This window comes from Pogona vitticeps, chromosome 10 (genome assembly GCF_051106095.1).
Source record: "Pogona vitticeps strain Pit_001003342236 chromosome 10, PviZW2.1, whole genome shotgun sequence".
NCBI classification, from domain to species: domain Eukaryota; kingdom Metazoa; phylum Chordata; class Lepidosauria; order Squamata; family Agamidae; genus Pogona; species Pogona vitticeps.
The window spans coordinates 4,919,826-4,945,487 of record NC_135792.1 but is presented as its reverse complement, the minus strand read 5'-3'; the positions used below and the strand labels follow the sequence as shown (position 1 = coordinate 4,945,487).

The window sequence follows — 25,662 nt, the reverse complement described above, 5'->3', positions numbered from 1 at the left end:
ACAGGATATAGAAAGCATAATATTTTTGAATGAAACAGCCCTTGGTCACCTTGGTAGACAACTCACACCCGCACAACGAGAATGCAGCTCTGTGATTTTTCATGGCCCTCTTAAGGACCAACAGCTGTGTTATCCATCCAAGTTGCCACTCCAGGAGAGGAGTGGGTGGAGGTATAAACCTCAGACAGCATGGCCTAATGGTAAGGGATCCTGGCTGCTGCAGACACAACCATCTGCAAGGTCAAAAGGGTCCCACCTCTAAGATACATGAAACTGTGAGAAGTCTCCTCAAAGTTTGGGCTGATTTGCCGTTAGTATATGCATAAATTTCCCTCTGCCTCGTGTTTCTTGCAGTGTCCCGAGAAAACTGTACACACCCCGACAAGGTATCTGTAAGCAGTTTCGGAATGGGATGATGGCAAACATGTTGAGGCTTAGTCCTGATGTGACATAATAATATACAGGTGGTTAAACTTAAGATGCGAGGCCCATGTTGAAAAGGATTGTGTTCCCCTGAAGGAACTGCAGGAGATGTTGATGACTGGAGATACCATCTTTCCACCTTGATAGAAGAGCACACTTGGTTACCGCCATCTGTACTGTGGCTGCAACCTGCCTTGATGCAAAGTGCACGCACTTAGGAATGAGCACCATGTTGGCATCCAAAGGGGGTCAAGTGTTTCAAAAGTTTAAAATGATGGAGTTAGCATCTGTAACCATTGGCATGTCCACCTGGCCACCTGATGGCTATAAAATATTTTGATGAGCAAGGTGAAAAGACGGATGTTGCAGTCAACAGAAGAAACCCAGGTGGCCCCAGGAGTGCTGAATGCGACCCCTCTCTCATCTGTCACCTTCTGAGTAGTCTTTTAAGGTTGGAGACTGGGCTTCAAGAGCCTGGACTTTATCCTTGAGGCCAAAGCTCCGGCTGTTTCGCTTGCACAAATAGTGGATATGCCTTTCCTTCCTGTTCTGCTGCCCACTTGTGAAAATCTGATGGGGCCACTTGTCCTTTTGCAAATATAAGAGGTTCTCCGAGAGTATCAATCCAACTTTATCAACTCCAGCCACAACAGTGGTCTGAAAGCTGTTGTTCTGATACACACACATGACCCTGAAATCATATGAGATGAGTGTTCACTGGTGTAACGTATATATATTTTACAGGGAGTTGTGTGATTGCTGTGAAAGTTGTAATGAATTCCATCTCACTGAAAAATCTTCAATGCGTTCAAAATTTGCTTTTTATTTATATATATAAAACTATGGTAAATGTTAAAACGGAGGTGCCTGTATTTTTTCTTTCTTTCAGTTTGGCAACAACAATAACTACATGAATATGGCAGAAGCCAATAACGCATTTCTTACTGCCAATGAGGTAGGTGTGTGATTTCTCTTTCCCCTCTTCACTCTCGTTCTCCTGTTTGCTTTGATAATTTTTACAGATGTCTCGATGGCGGGCGAGCAAAAATGTTGAGTTTTGGGTGTGTTTTACGGAGCACAAAATAAAGATTTTAATGAAAAAGAAAATAACTTGACGGCTCGCCATTACCGGTCAATTTAGCTGTCTGTTAAGATGGTTACTTACCTAGCATGTCAACAGAAACAAATCTCGTGGATTCTTTTTCACCCGTATATGCGGGGGGGAAACAAAAAGAAAAGGAATGTAACCACAAAGGAACAAGTCAAAAGCACAGTAGGTCTACATCTTTCCAGCAAACAGAGTAGCGATCACTAGAAGCTAATGCGCTAATTATGGTCATTGATACAAACATTTTATTTTTAATTTGTGTTCTTAACCGCATTTCCCAAACAAAGGGGGGGGGAAACAGTGTGGTTGGTCATTGTTTTCTAGGAGAGAAAACAGGAAAGATCTGGGGGCAGAGAGGAGGGTTTCAACAGCAGGCGGAAGCCAAAGTGGCCGAATTGAATTGATGTGGCCTGCCTAGGTCATGGGGGTGATGTGTTTTGGCCTCTATGTTTGGAAGGAGGTAGGGAAAGGTTTTCCAGCCATGGTGTGTTGGTCGCTGTGCTTACAACCTCTTGTCCCCTTCATGATCATCATCGAAAGAACAGCCACACCGTGGTGGTGACCTCCATTAGAGATTGACCTGTGCTTTTGTTGGCCCAACCACCATCAAAGGCTGGGTGGGGTTCTTATCTAGTGATATGCCTGCTTCCCCTTTTTCTCCTGGCATACCACTTCAACAGAAATCTGGGCACAGTTTTAAAAAGCACCTGATTTGGGCTTAAATTGGACACTGTGCAGAAAAAAAAAAACACATTATATAAGACGTGTTAAAAAGAAACTATCGACAATATTGACCTTTTCACTTTAAATCCAGTAGTTTTCATTTCCCCTGGTCCAATAAATCTGTTCCTTCCCCACCCCCCTGTGTGTTATGAAAACTATAGGAGAGAAAAGATTGATTGGAAAAATGGTGTAGTAAATTGTATGTTCCGATATACGTAGTATATATTTTTTAGCACCTTCTAGAAACAATCTCTCTTGCTACTCTCTCTCTCTCTCTCTCTCTCCAGCAAGAGAGCTTAGATAAGGCAAGATTGCTTGGCACAAGCTTCAGTGTTAGTTGTGATAATGAACACAAACCCCCATCTGTAATGACAACATGATGTTTCATTCTGTAGAATTTCATTCCTCTATTTGAATCAAACATTGATGAAAGCTCTACTGCCAGCAGCTGTTCAAAGACAATTTAATTCCAGCTGTGATAATTCACCGTGTCAGACATTGGCTGTTATATGTTGATACAACAGCTCTCCAGATTTGCATTTTTATCAAAAGGAACAAATGTTACGAACATTTCAGTGCAGATGGCATTTAACCGCAAACACAGTTTGTGGGTTTTTTTTTTTGGTGTGTGTGTGTGTGTAGAGGATTGATGTGGCGTTCCCCCCCCCCCCCCCGTTCAAGAAATCCAAGAGAGGAATGTATGAAAAGTTAATAGCACTTAAAATTGTGATTGGTAGCATAACCCGTTAAAAACATTATACTGTTCTGAATATAATAGGACCTTTCTCCACTATCAAATTCGATGACACTTAGGCACTTCTTATGACATGAATAGTTCCAGTGGTTCAGAATAAGACTACTTCAACATCAGTCTCCCCCCTGCCACTGCCCTAGTTTAGATTACATTCATTTTCTCCATTTAACCATACATTGCTTTCAACAATCATCAAATGAAATGCAGTTTGATGCTTTCCTTTCTCTCTTCTCCTTGAAAAATACATAGTAGTGTACATGTGACTCCTTCTTGCTGCCATCCCAACCACTATGACAGACATGTAGATTACCAATATGATTTGTATCCCTTGTAGATAAGATACTGTACAGTTCTGTCCTAAATGGGTAGAAGTGGGGTGAATGTGTTGCGTATTTTTTATTTTTTTTGCATGGAACATTCCAGGGATGGCACTTGATAGCAAGTGGTGGGACTTGCTATCAAGTTGGACTTAAGTCACATTGGCAACTCACCTCAGACTTGACTTGGGTTTTTGTTTTCAGTGATTCTGTCTCAACCTGTAATTCAGAACCCACCTGCCCTGTCCCTTTTTTCTGGCGGGGGCGGGAGGAAGCTTATTTTTAATAGACTTGGACTTGGGACTTGGTACCAAAGACACAGACTTGGGACTTGATCCCAAGGACTTGGACTTGGGACTCGGTACCAAAGACTCAGACTTGGGACTTGGTACCAATGATTCAGACTTGGGACTTGGGACTTGGTACCAAAGACACAGACTTGGGACTTGGTCCCAAGGACTTGGACTTGGGACTCAGTACCAAAGACTCAGAATTGGGACTTGTTACCAATGATTCAGACTTGGGACTTGGGACTTGGTACCAAAGACTCAGGGACGTGGTGGCACTGCGGGCTAAACCGCAGAAGCCTGTGCTGCAGGGTCAGAAGACCAAGCAGTCGTAAGATCGAATCCACGCGACGGAGTGAGCGCCCGTTGCTTGTCCCAGCTCCCGCCAACCTAGCGGTTCGAAAGCATGCAAATGCGAGTAGATAAATAGGGACCACCTCGGTGGGAAGGTAACAGCATTCCGTGTCTAAGTCGCACTGGCCATGTGACCATGGAAGATTGTCTTTGGACAAAAACGCTGGCTCTATGGCTTGGAAACGGGGATGAGCACCGCCCCCTAGAGTCGAAAATGACTGGACAAAAATTATCAAGGGGAACCTTTACCTTTACCAAAGACTCAGACTTGGGACTTGGTACCAAAGACTCAATTGGGACTTGGTACCAATAATTCAGACTTGGTACTTGGTACTTGGTACCAAAGATTCATACTTGGGACTTGGTGCCAAGGACTTGGACTCAGACGTGGGACTCAGACCCAAAGATTTGCCAACATCCCTGGAACATCCCTCTCCTAAAAAGGAACCTCACTACCTCCTCCATGGGTTGCTGTTGATTTTGTTACACACAAGGATTAAGTGTTAACATTTGAACTTTGAACTTATCACCCTACAAGTAGATTTAACGACCCAGCACAATTACAAGGGAATATTGGTTGAGGGAGGTTTCTTTGAATTTTGTGTGTGTTGCGTTTAGAGAGGACACCTCGACTCTCAGAATAGATTGTGCCTCTTTTTAAAAGATAGTGTCCCGTGATGAGTGTTGCAGGATTATTATGGGGGCACCATTAGAGTTGAGCCATTGACCTTTGTCATGTGGCTGTGATCCAGTTTGGGGGAGGGGGAAAAATACTAAAGCACCTTAAATATTTATTGAAATAATATTTCAAGTGTTAATTACTGTGGTAATGAAAACAGCCAAATGCCACATATCAGGAATGACTGTTTATCCATATTGTTAATGTGATATGTTAGATTTCATTAAGCAGTAATGGGGTAGCAAATGAGTCGCAAATTACCACCGCATCTGTTACTAGACTGCGTTTGTGCCAAGCTGAACTGCAAACGTAGCCATCGGGTTATGTTCATTAGCCGTTTCACCTTCCATGGCCAACCCATGCTTTTCGGGTTGGCGCACTTCACAACGCCCCCTGTAGGATGACCCACACCCCTTTAAAAATAAAACGAAACTTCCCTAAATGAAGGGCAGTGCTTTCAAAATAAGAATTAAGTTTCAGTCTCTCCCCCCCCCCCCCATTTGTGTATGGAGACGACCCAGGTCTCAGAAGGCAGTGTTGTGATGCTCACAGACTGTCTGTTCGCTCGTCATATCTGGTATGAGACCAATAATGACAGCTGACAGGTTTTATAGGCAAGTAAAGGGTTCCCCCCCTCCCTCTCTCTTGTGTTTCAGCTTCCATTTTCTCTCAAGCGGTTATTAATTTATATCATCATTAACCGTTTGAAGGATGACAATTTCCAGCACTTAATGAGATCTTTCATCGAACATATCATTTTAAAATTAACTGGCATTAAGTCAGTCTCTTTCAGGCAATGTAAATCATGCTCCTTCTCCTGCCACTTCCACCTTTCCAGCAAAAAATGTAGACTAACATTAACCGCACAGAAACTAAATGCAGTGTGGTGTGCCCCCCAAAAACAACACATGTGGGCTGCAGTCCAATGCCCCCTTTTGCCCTCTTACTGGGGAAATGGAAGATAACCCTGTGTTTTCTTCTATTTCCCTCTGTAACGGCTCCAATACCCTGCCAGGATTTGCAAGAGTGCATGTCTATGAATGGTGTTGCACAGAAGAAACCAAGGTTGGTAGGCGATGAGTCAAATCCGTATAGAGCAGTGGTTCCCAAGCTTGGGTTAGCCAGATGTTCTTGGACTGCATTTCCCAGAACCCTTCACCAGCAGTTGTGCTGGTCGGGGTTTCTGGGAGTTGCAGTCCAAGAATACGTGGGTTACCCTAGGTTGAGAACCACTGATACAGAGGAAGCAACAGTGAACTAAAAGATTCACTGTGTGGTAACAGAGGAATATTGACCATTGACTGTACACACAACTGCCCTGTGTTTACAAGGGCACTACTTCACTTCATAACTGAAAGGTAGCAGCAGGATTCCCACTCTTGCTTTTGGTGGCCACCCGGCAACCATTGATCCTATTTATATCATACTTATATCCAGCCTGGAGGTAGCCTAAGTGGTCATTCTTGGTTCCAGAATGGTCAACCCACTCATAGTTATCTTTATCATGACCCTCTGACTGGTAAGGTAGTGACTGGCCTAAATTCACCCAGTTAGCTTCATGGTAAAGCAAAGATCGAACCTGGGTTCTTCGGCTCTAGAACGATTACCCCTCACTGCCGGATGGTTCTCATTGACCATAGCTGCTCTGACCTCCTGTAGCTCATGAAAGCTACAGTTGGAGTTGGAGACATTGTGCCTATATTTTCAGAAGAAGGAATCCCCCAGGTTAGTTGTGTGTGGGTAAGAACATGGGAAGAGTTCTCTTGGCTCCAGGAAAGCATCAGTTTTGACCCCCCCCCCCCCAGCAAAGACTAGGGCTAATTTCATACCTCTTCTCAAATAAACAAAATCTCTAAGAAAGGTAGCATTGATTTGTGGACTTTTGTTTACAATTTTTCCTACACTATCCATGACAGTGCTTAGCCTGAGGAATTTGATTTCATCCATGAAAGCTTTCTATTTATTTACTAGACACACTTTGTCAAGGTCAGACAGAATAGATCATAACTTTAAGATACTTTTTTTAAAAAAAGTCAGATCATGTGATTTAACCAGCAAGTAGTAATATTTGCTATCTAAATCGTATGACAACAGCAAAAAAGACTACAGCAACAAATAAGATTTAAAAAAAACCCTACTCAGATGATCAGAATAAATCAGGGAGTTTTGTAGTGATGAGAATGACGTTTTCCATTAGAACAAGGCAATTTTTAATAAAAAAAAATGTGCCCTTTGCTCACTTGTGCAAAGTGTGCGAAATTCGGTGGACCGCTGCTTAAATGAACGAGGATTAATGAAAAAGAGAGACTAAAGGAGGTGAGAATGCATAAGACTTTAAAATTCCCCTAAAGGTGACCAGAATGGTAGTTATGTGCCATTTCCACAGAGAGGGGCCACCAGAGGAAATGTCCTGTCCACACAGTTGCCCAGGGGATGGGCCAGACAAATGGTCAAGATTTAATAAGCAATGATGTTCTCTTGACTGTCCTTTGCAAGGTAGATTCCTCTGCATCATTTGACAATAATGTCAGAAATGTGAATTAAAAAATTATATGTGATGAAGGATCTAGCATGAAGGCATGCATGTTTTAACATTTAGACATGTGCCTTTTCCTCCATGTAATGCCAAAAACAAGCTTTCCCATTTCTAAAACATTGTCCTGGTTCCTCAACAACCATCTTTACACCAAAGAGTCCATTATACTCCGTACACAGAATAAGAGGGAACTTGAAGCCGACATCTTAATATTTCACATTTATGGGTTGTAAAAGAGTTCTGAAGTCTTCACAGCCAGATTAATGTTGTGTGTGCGCTCCCAAAATTGTCAGCATTTTATCGAGGCCTCAGAATAATGCGCAAGCTCTTTGTGCTGTTTTGTTAACATATCCTTTCAATAAAATGGCAGTCTGTTATGTGGTGGGGGGAGGGAGAGACTTTCACAAAAGAAGCCCAACGTAGCGGATGTTCAGCCCAACACCAAAGACAAATGTTGCTAATTAAGTGTGCATTAAAAAACAGTTAATACTGATACACCATTAAAGCCACAAGATAATGAGACTTAAATCTTTAGTCTGAAGGATCCATAAAACTGGGCATATGTTTCCTTGCCGTCATTGTGAAATAAGGATAGATAAGGGTTGCTGGCAATAATCTTTGCAAGCAGAAGAATCCCCAGTACAGTGGTGGCTCGCTTGACAATGTTAATTCATTCCAATGAAATCGCTGTAGAGTGAAAACATCGTCAGACTAAATTTAAAAACCCATTGAAACACATTGAAAACCAATGCGTTCCAATGGGCTGAATACCTGCTCATCCAGTGAAGATCTTCCATATGGCGGCCATTTTTGGTGCCTGTAAAGCAAGGAATCCATCCTAGAAAACAGCGGGGGGCCATTTTCTTCAGCCGACGGCCATTTTGAAACCCGAAGCAGGGAACTGATCATCGCTAAGCAAAATTCCCCCATTTAAACCATCATTTTGCGATTGCAAAAGCAATCGCAAAAACGTCAACGTAATGTGGATTCGTCGTAGAGCGGGGGTAATCGTCCAGCGGGGCACTACTGTAACTGTATATATGCTGCCATGCTTAGCAGTGTTTTGTTGCATTGATGTTGCTGTCCTTTCTTTCTTTTAGCAAACATTCCATACCCCGAGCCTTGGGGACGAAGAGTTTGAGATCCCACCTATTACGCCACCACCTGAACTGGACCCCACCAACCTTGGGATGGCGGACCTCCTGTTGCCTTTCCAAGGCCTAAGTGATCAAATGGGTGCGCAAGGCAACGAGTTCACCCCCCAGTTTCCACCCCAGAGCTTGGATCTTCCCTCCATTACGATATCCCGGAACTTGGTGGAGCAAGATAGCATCATCCAAAGCAATGGGTTACATATGGTAGGGACCGCTTCTTTCAGTTTGTGTGCAAACTCAACTGTTGTTTGATTGCAGCTCGGAAATGTGATGTTGTAATCTGGATCGAGCTATGCGGCTGAGAAGAACCCTCTCCAACGTGGGTGAGGAAGTCACCCAAGTGCTACACTTCCCACATGATGATGGGGCCTGAAGCCAATCCTGACTTATGGCAACCCTTGCCAGGTTTTCCAAGGTGTAGAGGTAGTTTGCCATTGCCTTCCTCTGGAGGTCCCCTGGCCCAAGGCTACACAGGCTGGCTCTTCTCCCAGGAGGCACACAGTGGGGAATCGAACTCCCAACCTCTGGCTCTGGCAGTCCCCAACTCAGCCAGCCACTCAGTACAGTACCATCGTATATTGATATAGAGTGTTGTAAAATTGCTATATCTCTTATTTCAATGAATCCCAACATATTTCTCTGGTTTCTGATATTGTGGTTGAACCTTGTCTTCTTCTTCTTCTTCTTCTTCTTCTTCTTCTTCTTCTTCTTCTTCTTCTTCTTCTTCTTCTTCTTCTTCTTCTTCTTCTTCTTCTTCTTCTTCTTCTTCTTCTTCTTCAACCAAAAATGAAATCAAACCAAACTACCAGCACCTGAAAACCCTCCGAGTTTATGCATTCACTTTACTCCTTTGCTTTAAGTCCACTCTGAATTGTGCTTTGTTGAGTTCATTGGGATATTATACAAGCCTGTTTGCAAGCTGCAAGTGAGGGTGCTGTGACAATCACATAAGGAGTTCCCTTTTCAAATTCCTTTCCATCTTTAATGTATCATTTGACCCTCAGACTGCTCATTTCATGTGAATTTGGCTGTGCGGCGTCATTTATATTTGCAAAGATGGCTTAATAGCCTAGACTTCCTGCAGGAAAATTAACCTCATTGTTCATTTCTTATTCTTCTGGCTTTTTAGATGGGTTGAAACAGTTTACAGTAATACAGTGATGATTAAGCTCCTCTTGTGTGTCTTTGTGACCAGCTGTATGCAAATAAAATGAAAGAAATGTTGAAGCTTAACTCTAGTGGGGTGTGGGATGCTGAGAGCTGAAATGTAGCGGGCAACAGATACTGGTGGGAGAAGACCTCCAAAGTTCTTCATTTATTTCTGTTCCCCCTTTCAGATGGCTCTGTTCCGATTCTCCAGTCTCCCTGTCGAACATAGGGGTGATAAATGCCTGCCATTATTTATTGAAAATGTGCACTTTATTAAACTGATAAATATTTATAAATAATAAGAGTTCCTCTTTAAATTGTATATTTTGCGAATTACCTTTCCGTGCAGCCATAAAAAGATTTTTATTGCCGCAATAAAAATAAAAGTAAAAGAGGCATTTTAACTATGAAATTTCATTTCATGGTCAATTGGGCATACTGTATCTGAAAGAACTAAATATGAGGCCATAAAATAATTATGATATTCGTCTATACTTGCACAACAGGGCCCACATGAACCATCATTCTGCATGTCTCATTTTTAATGCCTCTATGTTGACAAGTCACTAATCAGTACTGACAGAGAAATCCTACAGGTGTACAAGGAAAAATAATATTTTATCCAAACGGAAACCATTAAAGTAGCATAGCCTCCCTTTAAAAATGAGAGAGAGAGAGAGAGAGAGAGAGAGAGATTGATAAAGTATCCTGGCTATAACACTATAGCGTTAGACAGCTATAGCACTAGACACCTTCACTGCAAATGGATGTTATTTTTAATTGGATTTATAGATTGACCCTGTTGGCATGTCCACTAGAATCTCACCTTGAAGAAATGTCATGAAATTTTGAAGCGCAAACAGAGAAGAAATGAAATGTACGTTGGCAGAGCTATGATTAATGCAATGTGTCTCTGGCTGTATTCTGGCTACTACCTGACATGCTCACCTATAAACTTGAATGCAGAATTGCCAGAGGCATGGGTAAAAAAAAATACAGGGCATGCCAAGGTTCTCCTATGTTTCCCTCAGGGTGTAGAGCTGCATAATAGACTTTTGCAGGTTGCTCTCAGATTTGCGGGAGAACGACCACTGGAATAATAAATAATACTTTACATTCCATTACTGACTTCGGATGACTGTGTCCAGCCACCCATTTTAAGTGCAAGCAAGCTGCTTTATTGCTGAGGGGAACATGGCCTAGAAGTTATTAAAAATGACTCTGCTGGTGGATTAACGTTTCTCTTACTAGTTAAACAGAACAGCAACAAAGGGTACTTGTGATGGGTGCCGACCTAGGTTTCTGTTGTAAAAAGAGTGTCTGTTTGTCATAGTGCCGATTCGTTTCATTATTATTGACGGGAAAACAAAAGCACATTTATCTTAGTTCAATGCCTGCCACCTATTGGGGTCCCCCTACCTCATCACAATACAGTGGTGCCTCGCAAGACGAATTTAATTCATTCCGCGAGAAGCACTGTCTTGCGAAAAAATTGTCTTGCGGAAAGCGGCTTCCCATAGGAGTACATTGCAATGCATTCCTATGGGAACCTCACAAGATGAATGGATTTTTTTCGTCTTGCGAGGCATTGTTCTTAAAAAACAACCATCAACAACACACAAAAAAAGTCTTGCGAAGCACGGCCATAGAAGAAGCCGTCTTGTGAGGCACCATAGCAATCGCAAAAAACAATCGTCTTGCGGGTTTTTTGTCCCGCGAGGTGTTCGTCTCGCGAGGCACCACCGTAACTAAAAAAGAAAAGTAGAAATATTAAAGGAACGCTCTCTAAAAAGCTATTGCCTTTTAATAATATGCCAATTCAAAACATATATTCTTAAATGAATTTACTGGAGGAAAAATTGGATGACTTCTCGTCTTGAGTTCAGAAGAGCACATGGGACTTAATGTATTGTAGAAAATATATATACCTACGCGCAAATAGATGGAAATCAATTGCCATCTGCTATCAAAAGTCATTACAGACTAAAGCACAGTTGACTGTTTAGATGATCACCTGAGAAATTATTTTAATCTACAAGGAATGGCAGTTCTGGAGACCTGGTAGTTGTACTCTATAGGGTTCCCTCTTTATATATATATATATTCTTTTCTTTTTTTCCCTCTTTAAACATCTCTCTATAATCTGCCCAGCCTGCTGAGTCGCACTGACATCAGTAGTACATCAATTTCAGAAAGTGGATTATTTTTACTAGACAGCTATTGTGACATATTGGGTCAGTCATAAATGAAAGATATTCATGCAAGCATGCAATACTTGTAATGAAGTCTCACTCTGACCTTCTGTATGATTGATTCTGTAATTTAGTTTTCTCAGGCACTGCCTGAAATGAAATGAAATCATGTTGAACAAGTTTTGAATACCCACAGTGCACCAGGAGAAGAAAAATCTGAGCCCTGGAGGCTTGAGGGGGGAGCAGCTGAACGATTTATCTCCATGCTATTATACCCTTTGCCAGCATTCAACATTTTCTTCACTTTCTCTCTCTCTCTCTCTCTCTCTCCTCTCTCTTTTCTTATTTGGCTTAAGTACTTAATTCTGCAGGTAGCTGTAAATGGGAAAATAAAATGCTGTTCAGATTTAAAATGACAGAACAGGAGTATGTGCAAGGGGCTGATAAAATATCTTGAATAGAACTGACCTTTTATGTTGCTGAAAGTTACTGGGGGATTCATCCTAATAATTACCATATAGATTATTTTTTATTTCTTTCCTGCAATGAAACATTTCAGAGAGCAGTGGTGCTGATTGAATGAAAATTGAACTTGTTAACATTCTTTTCAGCTTAGCCTGTTGTACATAACAGAAGGTTAGCTTTGATGAATTTCGAAATTCCCTTTCTGATATCGAAGGAACAGACGGTAAAATAATTGCCTCTTTTCAGCTTGCATTTATTTTATTTTTCTTTCTTTCTCTCTCTCTCTTTTTTTTTAAAAAAAATTTACTTCCAGGTTTTCTTTTTTCTTTTTGAAAAAAAAAAATTGAGTTAACTTTCTTTCTACCCAGCCATTCTTAGAATGTGTATTTGCATGTGTTTATGTACATTTGTTTTCTCAGTGAAAATATGGTTCCCTGGTAGCAATTTAAAAATATAACAGCATATTTTTGTGCATGCAAAGTCTTGCTTAGATGAGATTAGATGGGTTTTTCTTTCTTTCTTTTTAGAGCTACAATAAATGGCTGGAATGTTGCATTAGCAGAGACCAAATGGCGTTTTGAATCCCTCCAGACTTATAACAGTCAGTTAATTAAGTAGTTAGTTACATTTTTATCCTGCTTTTTCCCCGGTGAACACAAGGGGGCGGCCAGCACTCTTGTCCCTTTATTCTCATAACAAACATGTGATATAGGCTAAACAGAAAGAGTGTGTGTGTGTGTGTGTGTGTGTGTGTGTGTGTGTGTGTGTGTGTGTGTGTGTGTGTGAGTGTGTGTGTGTGTGTGTGTGTGTGTGAGAGAGAGAGAGAGAGACTGACCCTAGGTCACTCCCAGAGTTTCGTGGCTTGGTAGGGTGTTCAGAATATATGTTCTCCAATCAAAAAGTTTTAATGTGAAAAATACAAGATTTTTGTGCAAACCCCCCCTCCAACTTCTGTAAAGTTTTAATCCACAAAAAGTACCACATGCACCAAAATTGTTCTCAGTGGTGAGAAAATGTTTGAAATTGGTCATTATTACTGGCAAGCATACAATTGGGAAAGATTCGTCTTTGGGCTCCTATGCTATGTCACATTCCACCTACCTCTGTACCAATTCATCTTTGCATCAAAGTCTTCTCCTGATGCTCCTCTACAACAGTGTTGAGGTGCATGAGAACGGCTGGATAGCTCAGTGGTTTAGGTATCAGGATGCAGAGCCAGAGGCTGGGGTTTTGACTTCCCACTGGGCCTCCTTGACAGGGGCTGGACTGGATGATCCATAAGGTCCCTTCCAGTTCTTCATTTCTAAGATGGTGTTGATGATCACCATGACCAGGAAGATGGTTCTGTTGATTGTCTTGTTCTCCTTGTCGAACTCCCTCCTCAAGGATGTGTACTCAGAACCCAAATTTGGCAGGCAAAACATCCTTATTCTTCTAGACCCTTTTTTATTACTCGAAGTGCATTTCTGGAATCTTCAGCTGCCTATCTTCTGCTGTTGTCTGACATCCAGTATTCAAACTCCCTCATCTGCTTTTTCAATGTTTTTGTTTACTATTTTTTTTAAAAAGTGATTCATTATTCCAGGCATAAGTAAAGGGCTGAGAAGGAATTCTGAATATGATTTTTGAATACAACTCCCATTGACATTCTTCCCTTTTGAAAAAGATGGTTGCCATAGTATGGGGGGGGGGGGTTGCTAAAAGCAAGTCTGAAACCAGCGTAGACACATCGATAGAGATGGGTAGGTTCCTGCTGGAGGGGGACACCGAACCACAGATTATCTGTTCGTTCACAAAACAAACTACGTCAAACCACCAAACTAGTGGTCCATGCTCATCTCTACTCATAGAATTGTAAGAGTCATAGGTCCGAGTGGTCATTAAACAAATAGGTCGTTAAGTAAGGAGTGCCTGTATTCGTCATAACACTAATGACTGGTTACATTAGATACCTGTAAAAAAATTAAAAAGCTATTATTTCATGAACAATATGATTCAATTATATTCAGCTAAGCCATCCATTGTCCTGTGGCTTCCAATTTTAATTTTTTAGAATAAAATTAATTGGAAAGTACTAAGAGATTATATCCAAACTGACAAATAGGCATGAATTTCGGTTATTATTATTTTATAAACTGTGTGGCTCCAATTTGTGCAGTTAATTTTCTTTCCACAATTTATTGTTAATATCTTCTTCATAATCTTGATCTGGATAAAGTGAAAGAAGTAAGGTTATAATCACAACATTACCACAAGATTGTTCAATATATTACATACAAATTGTTATTTCATGGTTCGTTAATGTGTTTAGTGTCTGGAACTCTTTATTAAAAGAAGCTTTTGTTATTGTTATGAACGTGTTTATAGTCATCGTTAAAAGCAAGGGGCAACTAATTACTGAACACAACTTGTTCATTTATAAAAATGGTGGCTTCTCTCACTTAAAGGAGCAATTAACAGCTATGTGGGGTCTTTTCATCATTAGACACCGATCATTTCTATTTGATCTCCTAGCATTATCTTGGATCTTATAAAGAGTTGCTGTATTTATTTTAGGCCTGTGCTCCTATAACCCTCTGATTCACTCAACAAACTTTTAGTCAGTGGCAACTTATACCATAGATACATATGTATGTACATGCATACATTATACAGTTATTTGTCTTTCATCCACAAGTGGTTAATAGATTAGCATAGGATGGGGTTAAGATTAGCACAGGATGATGATGTCAATGATAAACTATTCCTTGAACATCTCACATAGCTTTGGAAATCCTATTAGGGCCATCGTAAGTCAGAAGTGACTTGACAAGATATAGCAATCTTGTAGGATCTTGTAGGATCTGTGGTCGTTTTATTTATTTATTTATTTATTTATTTATTTATTTATTTATTTATTTATTTATACCCTGCCTATCTGGTCATTCCAACCACTCTAGGCGGCTTACAACATACAAAACATAACAAATATATAAAAAAGAAGATTATTAACACAATTTTTCAGGGTTGTCCTCAGCTGTTTCTCTTTAGGGTTATCTAAAATATTATCTATTTTACTGACTATATAAAATGCCGTATTTTAATTGTGTGTTGTGTATGCTTCATGTTTTCTTATTCTGTGCCATTTGGAAACCTTCCATCTAAATGGCTTATAATAATAATAATTGTGCCCCATGGAATTAATTCTGATGGTTGTTATGGGTTTTTCGGGCTCTTTGGCTGTGTTCTGAAGGTTGTTCTTCCTGACGTTTCGCCAGTCTCTGTGGCCGGCATCTTTAGAGGACAGGAGTCGGAACTCTGTGCTCTGGTGCAGTTTGTTTGGACAGCTGAGTATTTATAGTTGTGGGATCAGCTTTTGTCCTTTTCAGGATATAGGGTGATCATGGTGATCAGCGTGTTTTTGTTGTGGATGTATTGTTGTGATAAGGGGAAGAGATTATTTGTCACTGTGATTGATGGGTGTCTTTAGCTGGTCTTTTTTGTGCAATGATCCCTCATCCACAACAAAAACACGCTGATCAGCATCATCACCCTATCTCATGCATTCCTTCTATTGCTGTTTGTCCTCATATACATAATGTAAGAGCCACCACCCCCAAAAGAGAGGGAATTTCCCAAACCACTGATGTCTGGGTCACACACCCAAAGGACCACTGCTTTGCGGATTAAGGAACACTATAGCCAGGATTCCTCTTTAGTCATTAAAATTCTTTGCAATGAACTGCTGGAGAGCTTAGTGGTTTAGGCAACAGCCAGTAATTGAGAGTTCGATTCCCACTGGTTCCCCTTGATAGGGGCTGGACTTGATGATCCCTTCCAAGTCAGCAGTTTTAAGTTGTTGTTGTTGATGATGGACTTGATGGTCCATTGGGTCCCTTCCAGCTCTGCAGTTTTAAGATGATGATGATGATGATGATGATGATGATGATGATGATGATGATGATGATGATGATGATGATGATATTGGTTCTTGTGATTATTCTAGGGCCTCCACCTAATAGTCTACTACTTACGTTTTTCAGGATCAAAACCACGCAGATGTGCCTCAATATCGCCCGGACCACTCTTTGATTATGAGGTCCATTGTCCACATGACTGATGCTGCTCGTTCAGGAATTATGCCTCCAAACCAGCTGACCACTATTAATCAATCTCAGCTAAGCACTCAACTGGGGTTGAATTTAGCGGGTGCCAATTTGCCCCACACTTCACCTTCTCCGCCTGCAAGCAAATCAGCGACCCCATCCCCGTCCAGTTCGATAAACGAAGAAGATGCGGATGACTCCAACAGAGTAAGTCATAACAGGCTTTATCAGTGTTGTCATTCTCTCTATCTACCACTTGCAAACTTTGGAGATTTTTATGTTCTTTGCGGTTGTATATTTAGAAAAAAAAGATATTTGTCTAATGTCAAAAGCAACCTTTATTTTTTCAAGAGAGTCTGGAGAACGCTGTCGGAGTCATTTTCATCTGAGATGAAACAGATATGGGGAGGGGGTGGAATAAGAAACAGAAATATCTCCATATAGTGGTCTCTTTCGGAGTTGTAAACAAGTACAGTGGTGCCTCGCATTACGACGTTAATTTGTTCCACCGAAATTGCTGTAGAACGAAAACGTCATAATGCGAAAATAAAAAGCCCATTGAAACGCATTGGAACCCCATAGGGCGGCCATTTTCGGTGGCTGTCTTGCAAGGAATCCATCCCAGAAAACAGCAGGGAGCCATTTTATGTACCCGCCGGCCATTTTGAAACCGCCGATCAGTTGTCTGAAAATCGTCGTTTTGCGAAGAATCGGTTCCCGAAGCAGGGAACCGATCATCGCAAAGCGAAAAACCCCTATTCAGACCATCGTTTTGCAATCGCAATTGCGATCGCAAAAAGATTGTCGTAATGCAGTTTCATCATAATGCGGGGCAATCGTAAAGCGAGGCACCACTGTAGCTCGTATTTGTGGCTGGACTTTTGAGTATGTGTGCTTCTTGCATGGACACACATTTTCTGACACAGCAGTTTTTGTTTTTGTAGAAAGAGATTTGCAGTTATTAACTGTGAGCCCAAGGGTTAGAACAGATCATAGAAACCTAAATAAAGAGATTGGTTGCCCAAGTTATATATGCAGAATCCATGACAAAGTCCAGGGGAGTGTTGGCCAAAATTAATCACATGGATCCATCAAATGCCCTTTCCACCAGGGCTCTGCCTACAGGCTATGGAAGGCAGCTGTAGAGAGGATTCGGAGAAGTTCAGCTGCGGTTGAAGAATGACTCTATTAATTGCTCCATGACCTGGAAAAGGAAACAAAGCCAGACTAAGCAGCCTTAACAAAAAGACTGGAAGAAGAAAGACGAGTTATTTCCTCCGCTTTTCATATGGAGTATCTTATTTCTGTAACTCATCTTACTTGCTAGTGATGTCTGTATGGAACTGTAGAAACCTTCAGTTTGGTATTGGAGTTAGAGCAGAAGGATCTAACAGGGGAAATAAACTTGTTGAAGCATTGAGTTCTAAATATAGAGGCATTTCATAGAGTTGTGTTTTTTAAAACAACATCATGAACAGCAATAATCAGGAAATGTATGGTTTCTGGTCTTCTCCTTTGAGACCATGACAGGCTTTAAAGACACCCACTTTGGCATATGCGGCTAAATCCAGTTGTCATTCCTAACTAGATTAGAGTGACTAGGTTAGTAGGATATGTTAAGTCAAAATGTACATTAATCCCATTGATTCAATGGATCTGTTCTAGCCATGACTGACATGATGTAGCTCGTGGTTGTCCCATGTTAGTGTGGATATGGAAGTTGGCACTCTACTGAGTTTATACAGATTTGCATAATGGCCTCACATACTTTGCATGATGTTGCACATAGACAAGATTGTTTGCCTGCTGCATACCCAAATCTGTTCTGGTTCTTTCACAGAATGGCTGACATCCTTCCAATAAGGTCTGTGTAGCTTGCCCATGGGTAATTTGGCTAATTGTTTGGGGTGCCGGGGAGCACCTCAGCCATGTGCTTGATCATGTGTCCAGTTGCACAACTGAGATGCACTGCAGCACCACAAAAAAGCCTCAGCAAGTTTTGCAAACCCTATGCAGACATCAAGAGGATGCTGGCCAGTGTGTATCTACACAATACTACTGTAGCACTTTAAAGTCCCATTCTACCATATTTGGGATTTGTAATTTGTTTGAGCTAATTTAAATACCCTAATGCAGTGGTCCCCAACTTTGGGCCTCCGGATGTTCTTGGACTTCAACTCCCAGAAATCCTGGCCAGCAGAGATAGTGGTGAAGGCTTCTGGGAGTTGTAGTCCAAGAACATCTGGAGGTCCAAGGTTGGGGACCACTGCCCTAATGGAATTCACCAGAAAGCACTGAAGAATTTTAAATATGCATCAAATTACATATTTCAGGACTCCATAGGATAAAGCCATGGTACTTAAAGTGGCATGAACCTGCTATAATCATGCACTATAGATACACTCGTAGTCACATATCTAATGCAAAGGATCTGATTTAACTGATGGATGGCCATTTTAAAAAAATTACATGAATCAAGTACTGTACAAAGTGAACTATGTAAGGTGTTTTTTTTCTTTTGACCAAATAACAACATTCCATTCTGAAAATAAGATCGTGTGTTGTTGTTGTTGTTGTTGTTGTTGTTGTTGTTGTTCAATGTAGTTGTGAATTTTTAATTACATTCCATCCTTGGAATGTGCCTGTTCTCCCTCCTCTTGAATAGACCGCAGGGGAAAAAAGAGCTGCTCCAGATTCTGGCAAGAAGCCCAAAACGCCGAAGAAAAAGAAAAAGAAGGATCCCAACGAACCGCAGAAGCCCGTCTCAGCGTATGCCTTGTTCTTCCGGGATACGCAAGCGGCCATTAAAGGGCAGAATCCCAACGCTACCTTTGGAGAGGTGTCAAAAATCGTAGCCTCTATGTGGGACAGCTTAGGAGAAGAACAGAAACAGGTAATCAAGGGATGAGGGAACAAGGCAAGGGATTTTGGGATTTTTTAATTTTTTTTTACTACAACTAGAAATTCCCCTAGTTAGAATTCTGATAGTTTTAGCCTTAAAAAACAAACAAACAAAAAGCAGATTTCCAGAGGAGTTTTAAGATCCTCACCAGTTCCTCGCCAATGGCAGCATCTTGAGAGGGAAACTTCACAGAGCCTAATGAACAGAGAGACCACCATTCCCTAATGCTTTGCACCTCCCATGGAGCTTAGAAATCTCCACCCAAATTCCATGTTTTAATAGTTGTCTAAAGAGACAGCCTTGGCATGGAACAGGTGACGTTCCTGTCTTCTTCCTTATTTTCTTATTATCAACAATACGCATCCCTTTGGCTTTACATTTATTGTTTTTAATAGAATTGACTCTTTTTATCGCTTTATTATTTTATTCCTTTTGGCCACTGGTTTTATTGTATTTGTTTTCATTGTCAACCGCTTAGGGATTTTTAAATTGAAAAACGGTGTAGAGAAATAGGTACCTCAAAGACTCTGCACTTTAGCTATGCAACCAGTGGAATTTGGCTCTATGATGACATCACTGAGACCTAGTAAAGCCTATTCAGAGCAAGACCAATTCTGTTATTCAGCATTGGCTTCATTGACCAGCAGCCCTATTGAAGCTTAGTCAAATTTCATTATTTATGTGACAGTTTATGGGGTCTCAGTGAAGGACTTTTTAGAACACGAATTAATATGGGGTGGGGGCATTGATAAAAGAAGCCACAAAGAAGGTAATGCAAAGTGCAAAGTCATTAGCATTTGGATAGGGTGGGTGAAGTTGGGTGGATGAAGTTGGGGGGACATTCTCAGTGTCAGCCTTGTATTTGTTGCCTTCTTTGTTCACAATGTGACATTCAAATGTTCACAATAAAACATTTGGCTGAGCCTCAGTCTCAAAAAATATGAGACTTTAGCTGGAGGAGGGACTCATGTAATGTTGTATAAAATAGTATTTTTGTAGGACGGTCCATATCGGTATTGTTTCTTTTGACATTGTTCATTTTACAAGACTCCAGCCTCTCTCTTCGGGCAAGAACTACTTTATGGTGTGAAGTTTATGTGCTCAAGGTGGTCTTAATTGTAAATTTTTAATACAGGTATATAAAAGGAAAACAGAAGCTGCCAAAAAGGAGTATCTGAAGGCGCTAGCTGCTTACAGAGCAAGCCTGGTTTCCAAGGTAAGAGTCCCATTAAAATAATGAACTAAAAAAAGAGAACTAAAATTTAAAAAAACTACAGTAAGATATGAAGATGATGGGACATGTTTTCCTTGTTGAAAGCTTGATATTTTATTGTTTTCTATTAAAGTTTTTACTTGGAAGCTAAACCTGTCAAATTTTTTTTTGAGCCAGTTCAGTCTGTTTAACTGGGATTGGTCATCTTTACCTTGAGTAGTCCTGTTAGCCAATAGGATTTATGTAATTTACTGACTATTCAGTGCTTGATTCCATAGATCTAGTGTAGTTGGAGTCAACAATGAGTTTTGGAACACAGATTTTAAAAACTTAGAGTGTTGTTCCGAAATGCACCCAAGGTGATTTAACAACAATAATAAATATATATATGCATACATCTACACACACAATGCATTGTAAAATAAGTGTTTTATACAAAATATAGAGTAGCTGTCAAGATTTGAAGAGCATTGTGAAATGCAAAGCCAAAGCACATAGCAACAGTCTTCATATGGGCTGTTTACCGGTGTAAGCAGGATCAGAGCAGAGGTGGCCACATAACCACTTGGGATATGTGTAAAGAGGATCTCATTATACCCTTGCAGTAGCTGCAGGAGGCATAGCAGACCTGCTGTGAAAATTGAAAGAGAAGATGACAAGGAAGTGCTGCTTCTGTTGAAAAATGTTTACATCCGACAGGGCATTTCTTTGTGTTAGCAAAACAAAAGCATTTGGATTTGTGATAGAGCGTTACAGCGCTATAGAACATATTATGAGAAGCTGTAATATCAGCGTACTGAAGCCAAGGTTGTATATACTACATAATTTATTTGATGCAGCTCAGATGAAAGCTCAGGTCGTAAGGTGAGCCGTACCAAGTCGCTGAGAATATGTTCTTGATTAGAGCTCTTTTGTGTGTGCAAACATGAAGAGCTAATGATAATCGATGCAAAATGCAAACTGGAGAGAGTCAACGTGGTTTATGTTCAGCTTTTCATGGAGAAACCTGGGTTCACATTTTTGCCTACTCAGCTTTGTTCAAATGACTGGAGGCCAGGTAGTGGTGCAGGTGGGCAGGTTGCAACTGGGACAGAGGGGTGTCTCTCTCTCCCTCCAGAATCTCAGGGAGAGGATCCTTCTCTGCCATGATCACTGTCTTCCTAGCTTTGTAGGGGAGACACAGCAGCTTCTTCTCCCTCTTCCCTATCCTTTGCCAGCACTCTCCTTCTAAGCCAGTGGTTCCCAACTTTGGGTCCTCAGATGTTCTTGAACTACAACTCCCAGAAATCCTGTCCAGGACACCGAATGGTCAAGGCTTCTGGGAGTTTCAGTCCAAGACCATCTGGGAGTCCAAGCTTGAGAGCCAACCTTCACAGAGTTTGTAAGTTGAACAGGGTGGAAAAGAAAGGTATCCTGAGGGGTGCTCCTTAGACATAAGGGCGTTGGAGGTGTGGATGGTGAGGAGGAGGACTGTAGGCCCCCTCCATGCCCCATTTATCCGTAACAACTTCTCTCTATATATTTTTCATAGGCCGCGGCTGAGTCGGCCGAAGCCCAGACCATCCGTTCCGTCCAGCAGACGCTGGCGTCGACCAACCTGTCCTCTTCTCTTCTCCTCAACGGCCCCATCTCCCAACACGCAGCCGTGGCCACCTCGCCGCAGACTCTCCAGCAGTCCCTCCCCAGGGCCATTGCCCCGAAGCCCTTGGCCATGCGGTTGCCCATGAGCCCGATCGTGGCCTCCGTCACGATCGCCCCCAGCCTGACCACCACAAACATTTCCACCTCGCTGATCGGCTCCATGGGCACCAACCTGGTGGGGGCATCGGCCGCGGCTGCCTCCCCCTCCCAGGCCAGCCCCTCCTTGCAGAGCCAGCAGCACCAGCTCCAGCAACTGCAGCAGCTCCACCAGCAGCACATGCACCAGCAGATGCACCAGCAGATGCAGCAGCAGCACCACTTCCAGCACCACATGCAGCAGCAGCACCTGCAGCAGCAACAGCAGCAGCAGCAGCACCTCCAGCAGCAAATGCAACAGCAACTGCAGCAGATGCAGCTCCAGCAGATGCAGCAGATGCAGCAAATGCAACACCCGCCTCCGCAGCCGTGCCCTCAGCAACATTCCCCGGCGGCGGCTTCGCAGATCACCTCCCCGATTCCGGCCATCGGCAGCCCCCCACCGGCCCCCCAGCAGCACCCCTCCGAAATGCCAACCCCGACACAGACTCAGCTGTTATCCCAAGCCAGTATTTTCTGAAGGCACCCCCTCGGGGGAGCGGGACGAGAGAACGGCTTTTGGGGTGGATGCGTTCAGCGAACGCTGAGCCCTTGATCCCCCGAAAACTCGGCATTGCCAATGGTAGTTATGCAGGATTTGCATAACCGATGAAGTGAGCTTCTAAGCTGTCTATTAGATAGGCAATAAAGAACTACAATGTAGCTGCGGATACTCTTTTAGCTGACTCTAAATTTTCTTTTCCGATTGCTTTTTATTCTCTCTCTCTCTTTTTTAAAAGCAAAAGCTGTGCTCTTCTTTTTTCATCGCCATGCAATGCCTCTTTAATTTATTTTCAGCTTTACCTACAAATATGTGAATCAGATACTCTTTGATAAGCCTGGGCATTAAGACTGGAATATATATATATATAAAATAAATGGCCTTTTTTTTTTTTTTTACAGTTTTTAGATGAAAACCGTTCCTTCTTGCAAAATTGGTTAATGCACTTCAAAACGGTTGGTTTGAGGGTGTGTGGGGTTTGGGAATTTTTTTTTTTTTGTTCCTTTGAATTCATGAAGCCCTTAAAAGCACAGCTGTAACTACCTGTAAAATGATGATTGGATTTCATGCAATCACACTTGCGGGAGAATAGTTGATGGTGTTATTCTCTGTCATTGGAAAAAAAATGTAAAAAAAAAAATCACAGACTTTTTAACCAAAGGTCCTTCCGTTTTTTTTCTTTTTCTTTTTTAAATGTCTTTGAAAGGAAAGGAGTGTGTGTGTGGGGGGGCGCTGCAAGTAGAAGTTCTGAAATATCAAACACCCATCTTCCCATCTTTGCTATAATTTCTCCAGCTACTACAGTCCTTTGTTATACAATATATTCTTATCCCCGCTCTGCTCATTCCAGTTTTAAAATAAATAAATAAATAAATGTGAATATTTTATTCTGTGTTTGGGTGACCAACTTTCAGATTTAATACACTGTATTTTTTAAAAAAAGGAAATGCACTTAAATAAAACTGGTTATTAGGGAAGAAAGGTAAGAAGGAAAAATGTGAGGGATTTTTTTTGTTTTGTTATTTTTAAAACGGTATAATATCAGTCGACTATTTAAGAGGATTGACACGTCTGAAAAAAATCTGTAAATATTTTCTTTGAAAAGTTGTAAAAGGTTTTCATATCATGTGTTGTAAAGTTTTCATAAATGAGGCTTTAATGTAAACACTGGTAACATGAATGATTTAATTGCAACATTGCTTATTGTGTTTTTACGCTGTTTTATACTTTTTTATGAGTTCTGATAGCAGCAATTAAGTTGTTTGTATTTTGCTTATCTAAGAAAAATGCTTTTATCTTGCTATAGAATAAACACATTTCAGTAAAAAAAAAATCCTATACAAATATATGCATAATTCCCCCCTCCCACTGTGGTTTTGTAATGTGGACACAAAGAAAACCGGCTAAATTATTCTTGTCAATTTTGGTGTCCTCGGCTCAGTGAAGAACCTCAATGGGGAATTTTCAAGCCCTGTGAGATTTCTTGCTTCCAGGTAAAACCAGGGGAAGGAACATCTTCCTCCCTTATAATTTGTGAAAAGCTCTATAATTTGTTAAACGGCCCTCCAGGCAAAATCAGTGTACTTTTGCTGTGTACACACACAGAGAGAGACATGAGCACTTTCAAAAACAAACCATCTGACAATGCAGCTGCCATCCTCATTTTATGCATTTGCTCCAAAATGTGATTTTGCACTAAAGCGCTATTCGCAAGATTCGGTTTCATTTGCTGAAAAACTTCTTTTTGGGTCACATTCTCTTTTCCCAACCTCCACAAGGGATTTCTGCAAATACGTTTTCAGTTCCTCCTCATCACACATGAGGAAATGTGGTACACTCTGATTGGCAACACTGTCGCGTGTAGAGTCAACTCCCAAATGTGTAGAGAAGGATACCTGTTAATCTTCATAGAATCATAGAATAATTGAGTTGAAAAGGGCCCATAAGGCCATCGAGTCGAATCCCCTGCTCAAGGAAGGACTCCAAATCAAAGCAGATTGTACAGATAACTTTCCAATATTCTCTTGAATGCCCCCTCACCACCTCCTGAGGTCATTGGGTCCATCGTCGTAGCTTTTCCTGAAATCCATCCTAAATCTGGCTTCATGTAGCTTGAGTCCATTGTTGCGTGTCCTGCACTCTGGAGTGATCAAGAACAGATCCTGCCCCTCCTCTGTATGACTACCTTTCAAGTATTTGAAAAGTGCTATTGTATCTCCCCTCTGTCTTCTTTTCTCAAGGCTAAACATGCTCAGTTCTTCGAGTCTTTTCTCCTAGGGCTTGGTTTCCAGATCCTGATGATTCTTGTTGTCCTCCTCTGAACTTACTCCAGTTTGTTGACTTCCTTCTTAAACTGCGGTGTCCAGATTTTGGACAGAGTACTCTAGACGCCTAACCAGTGCTGATTAGAGAGGAACTAGTAGCTCATGGAATTTGGGGATTATACTTCTGTTAATGCCACCAAAAATAGCATTGACCTTTTTTTTTTTTGGATCCACATTGTACATTGTTGGCTCGTATTTAGCGTTTGTTCTACAACAATTCCAAGAAAACACCTCTTCAGAAGATGGTCTCAAACCATTGTGCCCAGGAGCACTCTTGAGTGTTAGAAACTCCGAGATGGTAAAGAGTGTCTGGACCTTGGTAGCAGGACACAAAATTCCAGGTCCAATTCTGTGGCCTCCTGTAGAAAGGAATCCAGCTTGAATCCCTGAACAGGCATTGCTCTCAGCTAGAGTGAACAATACTTGGCTAGAGGGACCATTAGTTTGACTTGCTGCCTATATCCCTCCTGTCGCCGCCAGGGACCTGTTTGTGGCCAGTGAAATGAGATGAATTTGCAGACACTTGTACAGCGCTAGACGATGCATGGACTCTTCTCGATGTCTGATCTGTTCAAGATGGTTTTACATGAACAAACAGGACAGTAGCGTCGATGCCAGGGGCACGTGGAAAGGAACGTCCTTCACAGTGATGCCTTTGAGTCCTGCATTCCTTGAATGAAAGCAACCCAATCCTTGTGTCTGCATATTTGTTTGCTTCT

General features: G+C 41.5%; 1 protein-coding gene across 2 annotated transcripts in view; it reads left to right on the top strand.

Annotated features, from left to right (window-relative positions):
- Positions 1–23,952, top strand: part of TOX3 (TOX high mobility group box family member 3) — an 81,075-nt gene extending 57,123 nt beyond the window's left edge. The window contains exons 2-7 of one of the 2 annotated variants that reach the window (XM_020800032.3): positions 1,313–1,378; positions 8,282–8,539; positions 16,164–16,433; positions 18,892–19,119; positions 20,264–20,344; positions 21,873–23,952. In XM_020800032.3, coding sequence (XP_020655691.3) covers positions 1,313–1,378; positions 8,282–8,539; positions 16,164–16,433; positions 18,892–19,119; positions 20,264–20,344; positions 21,873–22,598 — 1,629 coding nt within the window. In that variant the 3' untranslated portion in view covers positions 22,599–23,952. The remainder of the gene's footprint in view (positions 1–1,312; positions 1,379–8,281; positions 8,540–16,163; positions 16,434–18,891; positions 19,120–20,263; positions 20,345–21,872) is intronic. The other variant, XM_072980462.2, reaches the window with a different exon arrangement.
- The last annotated feature ends 1,710 nt before the right edge of the window (positions 23,953–25,662 follow it).